The sequence below is a fragment of the Ceratosolen solmsi genome, unplaced genomic scaffold, assembly GCF_000503995.2.
Source record: "Ceratosolen solmsi marchali unplaced genomic scaffold, CerSol_1.0 scaffold47, whole genome shotgun sequence".
Classification (NCBI taxonomy): Eukaryota; Metazoa; Arthropoda; class Insecta; order Hymenoptera; family Agaonidae; genus Ceratosolen; species Ceratosolen solmsi.
In genome coordinates, this window is record NW_011948419.1 from 10,163,625 (window position 1) to 10,173,623 (window position 9,999).

The 9,999-nt window shown below is 25.7% G+C and overlaps 1 protein-coding gene across 1 annotated transcript; it reads right to left on the minus strand.

Moving 5' to 3' along the window:
* Letm1 (Leucine zipper and EF-hand containing transmembrane protein 1) lies at positions 1 to 9,863 on the minus strand. Its single transcript, XM_011497857.1, has 7 exons — positions 9,791 to 9,863; positions 5,404 to 5,861; positions 5,169 to 5,339; positions 4,789 to 5,103; positions 2,948 to 3,451; positions 2,437 to 2,877; positions 1 to 538 (listed from the first exon to the last, which is right to left on the minus strand). The coding sequence occupies exons 1-7, from the start codon at positions 9,861 to 9,863 to the stop codon at positions 122 to 124; spliced, it is 2,379 nt and encodes a 792-aa protein (XP_011496159.1). The 3' UTR covers positions 1 to 121.
* Between the last annotated feature and the right edge of the window lie 136 nt (positions 9,864 to 9,999).

Genomic DNA, 9,999 nt, shown 5'->3' on the forward strand with positions numbered 1-9,999 from the left:
AATTTTTTAATTATTCACTTTTCAATAAACAGAAAACCCAAATGTTAAATACTTTCATTGTTCTTATATGAATCATGGATGCACAAACCATGCTACAAATTAAAAAAAAGAAATATTTTTATCACAACTGTTTGGAATCTTTAGCCTTTTTTGGTGTTGATGGAACATTGGATCCTATCGACGTTTTATTAATAGATTTTGAATTTTTTAAAATCGTCGAATTATCGGATTTTTTTTTGTCTATTGTAGATGATTGAACAAAATTTTTATTTGTATTCGTATTAGTATTTACATCAATGTTATTTGCTTGTGTTCTAATTTCAATAGATGTAAATGGAACTGTAGAGTTTGAACTACTTTTATCTCTACCAAATATCTCTTCTTGTTTATCATTTTTTAATTTTTCACTTTCTTTTTTTAAAGCCTTTTGTATTTGACCTTCTACTTCAAGTACTTCTTCTTTTTCCATTAATTCAATCAATTCGTTCAGTTGATTTTTACTTAATTTAATGTCTTCTTTTCCAATTAACTCTATGACCTAAAAATTTGAGGTATATATAAACGTTCGGTGTTTTGATAATATAAAATAATAATTAGAAAAATATATATAAACAGAAATCTTCTTCAAAAAACAAGGTCCAAATAATAATGGTTCATAGTGTATAAAAATTTAGACCTTAAAAAAAAAATAATATAGACAGAAGATAATTAAAAAGTTTGTTAATAAAAATAAATAAATAACATTTGGTAATTAAATTATGTGTTACTATATGTACATATACATAGTATTAATAATATATATTTCAATATGAAAAATTATTTAACATCACTAATATTTCAATATTGATTTTTTAATTTCACTTATTTTTATTTTTAATTATAACTATTCTTTACGGACACGAAATAAATAAATAAAATCATAAAAATTCATTAAAAATTGACAAGTTACACATGTCTTTATAAAATTATGAACATATTGACAATTCGATTTTTTATTACGTTTTAATAATTAATCAAATCTGAATAACATGATTTTTAAATGAATTTATCAAAACTTTTAAATATCTTCGATTACAATTGGATATTTTGGAAATATTATTTTTCAAATTAATTATACTAAATTAATAAAATTCTACTTTTTTGGTAGTTAATAATAGTATTAATAAATCGTCACTGCTCTTATGTATTGAAAATCTGCTGTAAGTCTCGTATACTTTTTATTTTAATAAAATTTTAGCACCAACAAATTTTAATTGAGTATCCTTCCTGTCTTTGTCTTTGAATCACTATCAAGCATCGAGATACATACACCTATTTTTATCGAAATTATTCATTGTAATTCTAATTTACAAAATTCATTTTATTAATTTTAATTATAAATTTATTATATCGTATAATTGTAGAATAAGTATTTAATATATATTTATTTTTATAATAGTCCTAAATTTTAATTATCACTAGTTCTTATTTCTACAATGATAAAATCATGGTCATATATTTTCATCTATATAGATATTTCATTCTTATTGATGTAACTGAAATTTCAGATTAATAAAATATCTATTCAATGCTTTAAGTATACTTTATATTTATATAGAATATTAATATATTATAATACATTTTATTGTTTTATTTAAGGTTTAAGGAGATTTTTAAATTTATATTTAAAATAATATTTAAAAATTTACTTTATTTTACCGACAGGTTATTTATATATTTATATACATTTTGAGTTTTAATAAATATTAATTATGGTCCAATGTTACAATATTCTTAAAAACATTGCATATTTAGTACTTAATTTATACAAAAAAAATTTTAAATCATATCCATGTTATCAATTAATAATAATGATAAAAAAATATTTTAATGTTTTAAAATTATCTTTTAAAATATGGAAAGTAGTAAAAGTAGTAATCATTTGAAATGATTGGAAAGAAAAACAATAAATTATGAATTGAAATAAAAATATTAGCCTATTTTAACTACATATAAAGGAAATATTTTAAAACGAATTATTTATTTGTTGATAAAAATATTTAATATATAATATTAAGAAAGTTTGAAAATAATAAAAAAACAATGAAATTATATAGTTAATTATTTATAAATAATTAAAAAATTATAATTAACACATATCCTTCATTTTGAACCTTCAATTTAAACTCCAAAGAAATATATTTTTATAACAGTGAATTAACCAAATTGGATAAATAAATAAAATAAATCTGTAATAATAGAAATTAAAGTAAATATAGCAATTTATTTTAATTTTCTTTATAATTGATTTTTTGATGAAAAGTACTTTTTAGTTTATGAAAAGCTACTGCATTAATACTTTAAATATTTTGGTTGGTAATTAATACATTAAAATTAAAAATATGATGATAAAAGTATGACAATTATAAAAAATTTGAAGTAAGTATTAATACTTACCTTAAGTACATCTTCAATTTTTATTGCACCATCTCTATCATCATCAATTTTACCAAGAATTTCAGTGATTCGAGTTAACCGATGGTTATCTGGAACATTTTGAATTTGTTTAATGGCTGCAATTAGTTCATCAATCCTAACTAATTCAGCAGTGACTTCCAAATCGGATTTTTTTTCACTAGGAAGCGCATTTATTTCTTCTTTAATTCTTTTTTCAGATTGTTCTAATTCCAATAGAACAGCATCCATTTTACTTATCATTTTATTTACTTTAGTAAAAAGTCTTTTTGCACCCTTTGATACTTTTATAGTGTCTATATTTGTTAAACCTTTCGCTTCTATCTTTAATTGATTCAATTCCTGTATATCTTCTTGATATTCAGCCATTTCTTCTTTTAATTCTTTTAATTCTTCCTTTTCTACAGACATTTTTTTTTTATCCTAGAATAAATAATTAATCATATAATGTATTAAAACAAATGTTAATTTTAAAATAGATTTTATTAGTTACCTTTCCAATTGAATCTAGAGCTTGTTCTAAAACTTTAACGTCTTTCGTTGTAATTTTATCATCATTCAACAATAGTCCAACTTCAATAGTCTGTGGTTTTATACCATTTTCTTTCTTTTCTTTTTGCTTGATTTCTTTCTCTTCTTGTCTCTCTTCTTCGATCTTTTTTTCTTCTATTTTTATAATTTCGATATTAGTTTTGTGGTCTAATTTTCCCTCTTTTTCACCAATTGCTCCTTTAGTGCATGTCACAACCGAATCAGGAAGAGCAGAAATAGTTGCTTTTAACTTATCAGACATAGGAATTGTTTCTGGCACCATCAATGCTCTAGAAAGAAGTAATAATGAAGGAGGCACTTTCTTAGTCAAGCTTAAATCAAGCCATTGAAATAATTGATCTCTTAATCTTTGTTCTGGCATTCCATATGCTCTCATACCACGAGCTCTGCATGCTTGCTGCAATTCTGCTCTCGTTAAAGTATTAACTCCTTCCTTTTCTATCAACTGTAAAAATTATAATTAATTTATTAAATACATGAATTTCATATATTCAATTCAAAATAATAGTTTAGAATAAGGTACTCTACAAATTACAAAAATTTATTTTTCATATATTTATACATAAGTATAAATATTTTATTAATTTTAAAGTGAAGTGAAAAAAGATATATATAATAACTACAATATATAGTATACAATGTATACAAAATATGATTGTTTATCTGTGTTGCTTTCAGCATCAATTATTTTTTATTGATAAATTCAATGAACAATCATGGTGTAGTTCGGGAAATGTATTACAAAAATTGGTTCTAATCTGCTATTAAGGCCAATTAGAATGTTATACTCTATTGATTTGTTTTATCTTTGTGTTTATCAGTTCATTTCTATTAACTTTAATAATCATTAAATAATGATTAAATCTAACTACCCAATAAATTACCAACAAATATCGATTATTTTTGCCAATGTAAATTTATAAATAGAAGTGATTCAGTGACTTCAACAATATTGCCATTATGTTGTAATCTAAAATGTTAACTATGATCAAATATTCGTCAACTTTTTGGACACCAAAATTAATGCTGTGCTAGTTGTTTCTAAAAAAAATAGAAGTGTAATTTCACACCTAAATCACTTATTTACTTATTCAGTGTGCTAAGTTAACTAATTATATCGGAGATGGTTTAAAATTACTATTTATGCTTCACAAACATTAGAAGAAACAGCTACTTGAAAACATTTTTAACAGCTTCCATTTGTATTGAAATTGCTTCTTCATATTTTGACCATGTCAAATGCCTAATTTTTTCATATCATTTGCATATACTGATTTGAGCAAATTAATCCACAAAAATTGTTTTATTAGCATACAGAAATAGTACATGATGTTTTTGTATAGTTATTACGTATGTTGACTATACTTAAGTCCTAAGTATTTTTTGATAAAATTTCTTATATTTCTGATTAAGTGTCCAATTAGTAAATGTAACATTCAAACAATTATTGAATTTATGATAAATGATTATTATGAGTTTCTTACTTATATTCAATTATTCTAATTAGTTATTATGAAATTAGATGCCAAAAACTGTTGAAAATAAAAGATAAGGCAAAAAAAATGAAAGACTATAAAAGATAAACTTTCCTATAAATCTATATGAAGTTTGATTAATGAATCTAAAATAATATTCTATATAATTTTTAATAGTTCATAGTACATTACTCATTCATATTAATTTTTTACTACTACTAAATATTAAGCTTAATCTAAAATTTGTATAAAGAATTAAAATTAGTATAAATAATAATTGAAATTATTAAATTATACAATGACTTACTTTGTCATCTGCAGCAAGGCTTCTCAATTTCATTCTTAATAAAAATCTCAAAAAATTTGTTGTACCAAGTGTTTGAACATCTAAAACTCTACACAGTGCAATTAATTGTTGCCGAGACAATGAATCTAATGTAATTTCATCTTCAAATAGTTTACTAAATTTCATTATTTCTTCATTTGTAGCAACTGTTCCTGTTGTTCTAACTTTATAAAAAAAGTCAGCAAATTCTTTGGCTTTTTCAGAACGATGATCCGATGATTGCACAGCCATTTCATCTAAAGTCTTTTGTAAAAATTTGGCCATTTCTATTTTAACCTTAAATATTATGTTTTAGTATAAAAATATATATAAAAATATAAAAGAATGAATAATTTTTATACTTTTAAAGCCTGCTTTAATTTATCCTCTTTTTCAGTTGCAGTTTGAAAAGTTGATGGCAATAGTCCAGGAAAAATTTTGATGACTATTGGAAGTAAAAATTCCATAAAAGGAACAATTATAAAAACAGAAAATGGGATAAGCCTAAACATGTCACCTGTAGTTTTAATTAACTAGAAACATAAATATCTTAATATAAAAAAAAATATCATTATTTATGAAAAACAAAATATATACCAATCTATGTTCTCTTCTACTTAATTCATGTCCTTTAAGAATTCTCCAAATAAGTTTGGCTGATACTTTCATATCCAATCCTAATAGCCTAAAACCATGATAATAATGTAAGAGTTCTATTTTAATTTTTTGCCAACGAGTTGGTTTTTTTTCTAGTCCTTTTTCTTGATCTTTGAAAATAATAGTTGTAGAAATAGTTTTCAATTTTTGATTTTCTTTTTCTTCTTTAATATTTTTAACTGTTTCTTCAACTTTCGATGATGCTTCTTGACCATTCCACTTTGTTCCAATGTGGAATGAACGGAAATCGATATTTTGGTTATTAAATTGATAATAAAATAGTTTAGATTCACAGTTTTTTAACCTTGAGATAGATTTTGATTCAATAATGTCTGTAAAGACTAATGCTAAATTACCAATAAATTTAGTATCATACCATGATTTTCTACAATAATAGCCTGAAAATGTGACAATTGATTAGTGTATGTTTATTTAAATTATTTTAATTATAGTATCAATAATATTTTCAACAATTTATAAAAAACAATAAATGAATAACTAAATTACGTAATTCCAAAAAATAATGATTTTAAAAAATATTATTTTACTGATAAAATAACTTTTTATATAAACTTACAAGGTTAGGTAATTTCGATTATAATTGCAAATATAGTATAGAATTTACTACTCAAATAATTAAATAATATTTGCACGAGTTCATACAATAAAAATTGATTGCTCAAAATACTTACGAGTTACTGTAACAAAGTGAATTGCTATGATAGATTTATTACATGATAATAGATACATCATACGTGGTTATCCTTATTACACCTATTTTTTCGATATCGCCTTTCACTGTAAATACGTATTGATAAAGAACAGCAATAAAAATAAATTGGAATTCTGAAATTAAGTCTGAAGCTAGTAATAAAACATCAACCAACTATGTATAACTGAACTTTGTAAAAGAGGAACACTATCGAGAAAGTTGATATACCAAACTTGAAGCATGCGCAATTAATACTTTTGCACATTCTTGCAAATATTTATTATTGCAATGTAGATAAATCTACAGGATTTCTAACAGATACTAAAAGTAATCGTGTCTTAAAGAAACAAATTATAATATATTTTATCATTTAGGATTATTTTAACTTTTAACAATAACTTAAAATAATTTACTTATGAGTTTTCTACTTGAATCAATATTAAACAAATGTGCATTAATATTATTTTTATAAAAATCATATATACGTCATTTATTTGTTTACTTTTTCATAAATATTACCTTTTAAATTCAATACAATTAATTTACACTAATTTCTTCGTATACTTTTTTCATTATAAAATATTTATAAAATGTATAATTTGAAATTCTCATTTATTGGATAAAATAATTAGAGTTTAAGAAAATAAAAATATACTTGTAATTTCAAGTCCATTGAAATTAAAGTTATTTTATTGAAATAATTGAATTTGTTAGTCCCTTTTTATGTACATTAAACACAAGATAAATATGAGTGAAACAGAAGTTGTTTGCATTAATTGAACATGCATTTAAATTTTACAATTTGATGTATTACTCTAAAATTTAAAAATTTTAAAACTTAAAAATTTTGTTTTCAAGTTTTAACATTATACTATTATGTTTCTGCTATTTTGTTAGATTTTAGTTGATTTTAAATTAAGGCAATTCTTTCATGATAGTACGTATCACTTATTTTATTTTGATTAATTCTCTTAATTTGAATAATTCGAAAATAGTTAGAGTCTGTATGAAAAGATATAAAAAAAATTATAAAACAATGATTTAATAAATAAAGTCTTGAGTAAATAAATTCTAATAAAAACTTACTAAATAATAAAGAAAATTAAATATATACTTGCTACTCTAAAATAATACTGTATCTAATTACAGTAACATAAAATCAATAACATAAATACTTACAAAAGTTAGGTTTAAGTTGCAAAACACAGCTAATTAGATGGCTATAAGTTATAAGCGGATGAGTAAACTTCAATATTTTGAAAATAAAAGCGAATTTCCGGTGAATCAGTACATCATCGGGTATATTATAGAATTTGTGAAAGGTATAATATATGCAAATATGTAAAAAATACCGCATAATGTGTAACCAAAAGAGGTAAACGAAGTTAATCTGATACACGGTTACCGTTAATACATGCACGAGTGTATAAGAGATGTGCTGAACAGAAATTAGGATCAATAAAAAAACAGGTATGTCCAGTAACGGAGTAAGCTGATTGATACTTCAGGAATCTAGCAAAAAAACAAAAAAAAAGAATATTACAAGTAATTAGAATTTGTTATTTTGTAAAGACCTCTTGTAAAGAATAAATCAAGAAAAAATATGATAGTAATTCATTGTTATAAATGTGCCAAAAAACAAAATTTAAATGATGCTAAAATTCAAATTTATTTTGGAAATAAATTATTAAATCATTGTTCGGTGATTAAAATGTATATGAAATAATGGGCAGAGCAATATTTTTTCAAATTTTTGAGCTTATTAACTTAAATTAATTTTTTATTATATTTATTATTGTTCGAAAATTGCAGTGATCCGATACACTAATCCTGCTTAAAAGACCAAATGTTCAAAAGTGTGTAATTTTCTGGATCGAACTATCAAATGCGATAGCTAATTATGATTTGCCGCCCGCTCTTATGTATTCTTGGAAATGAGTCAAGTAGAAGGGGTATACCTTAATACAGCGTGTGCTTCTTCGTTTAATATGGTTTATTAATTTTATTCACAATTATATTATTGTTGTGTTGGAATTATGTGATGGATGGGTATATACTATGTTCAATCACATTGATTCAGTTACTTGAACTGATTCCGTAGGGAATAGTATATCTACACAAGATGTTCCTTGATGTTGTTCATTTTGTAAGAATCAGCAACTTATTATACAACTCGTATTAGTGAGTATAGTTGTGTTATATTAATAATAGTATCATACTAATCTTGTAAGGATTAGCAATGATTTATCCCTTAGACTATGTTTACTCATAGAAAAACAGTAGCCTAGACCTGTTCTGTGTTGAACTTTCACCATCCCGGATGATCCGTGTAGCTGATTAGTTTCACTATTTTGGATGCTCCATGTAGATGAATTATCTGTTGTTATAGTCTAGCACTGAAAAGGATTTGAAGAGGACAGTGTAAACTCCGTTATCTTGCAGGACAGGAGAGTAAACGCGTCTTCCTTCCTCAGTGGTTTTACCTTGAGAGTGTGTGGCAAATAGCTAGCTGGTTGACTAGCATGACTGACTGGTTTCCGGGCTGAGTAAATATAAGCGCCGTCTCGTGATGTGCTTGCTTTAAATATCCATGTGGCAGCTTACTTTGTTGGCAACAATGCATAGTGTTCAGTATTGGAGCATTATTCAAGAATTCAAATTTGGGAAAAGTACAAACTTTCGAACGCTCGTGTTTGTAAACATTAATTCTGCGAATTCTTAAATTGTTTACACCTTAATTTCAAATGCCCTACCATATTTCCGCATAGCAAAATCGATGAAAATTGTCCAAACTTCCAAGGCAGTGTCTTTGTCTACTTCACGAATATTCTGGAGCTCAGTTTTCTGATGTCATCAAGAATTTCGGCCTAGCAACAAGCCCAAGTACTATTACCAGCGTCGCAAGCTGCTACTCGAATATTTAAGAGCAGCTCGCCACGCACCGGGCTTACTGTGCTTTTACCATCTAATCAGTCAACAGTTATCTTTAGGCTCACTCTACTATTACCAATAGTTCACTCATCTGTTATTGCGCACCGTATGTCTCAATCAATCAAGTATCAGTTATGATCACAACTACGAAGCCTACAGGTTAGTAATTCAACAGTGAAGCTATAAGACTTATAACAACTAAGTGCGCCAAGCCAAGCAGTCGTCAGTATGCAGTGTCGGTAGTTCATAAGGTGCCATCAAACAATTATTTGTCCAAACTAGTCATCCACGCTCAAACCACGTTCATACAGTCTGCCAAGAAGGTAACAAATCCTTTCGCACTTTCCTTGGAGTATAGTCACGCACTCCCTTTGAAGTACAGTTACGCTCTTTCATTGCTTTCACTGCAAAGAACGCTCGTTCACTTCTCCAGTCCACATAACCTACAATACTGCTGTTCGTAAATAGTCGACTATAATCTCATAATATCAAGTCCTTCCGCACTCGAAGGTATATAATTTATTGTTCTTGCGTATGACTAGCTCACTAATACTCCCATACTCCCCTTGGAGTATAGTCGATTTTACATGATAACTACCACAGAAACATTAACATACTCCTCCTTTGAGTATGTAAAATTCTCCCTGTTAAGCACTGCTAACTACCATTACCATCTTCCCATACTCATTGATGAGCATGGTTGACTGCTCATGCTGATCCTTATAACATCAACATAAACCCAATAATCAACATTCATTGTTATTTCTATAACATGAACGACATCGCCACCATTCCAAAGAAGCAACCTCACCATTGAAATAGAATAATTCCCTCTCTCTCTCACTAGAAGTAATTCTCAAACTGCAATATTGTAATTGTTAATAAACTAGAAT

Excerpts from the sequence above, each read along its gene's own strand:
- Letm1 (XM_011497857.1), bottom strand. The coding sequence starts at position 9,863 with ATGAATGTTGATTATTGGGTTTATGTTGATGTTATAAGGATCAGCATG. Across the intron at positions 3,452-4,788 it reads GCCTTGCTGCAGATGACAAA|TTGATAGAAAAGGAAGGAGT; the intron begins GTAAGTCATTGT and ends TAATTTTTACAG. Across the intron at positions 2,878-2,947 it reads CTCTAGATTCAATTGGAAAG|GATAAAAAAAAAATGTCTGT; the intron begins GTAACTAATAAA and ends TATTTATTCTAG.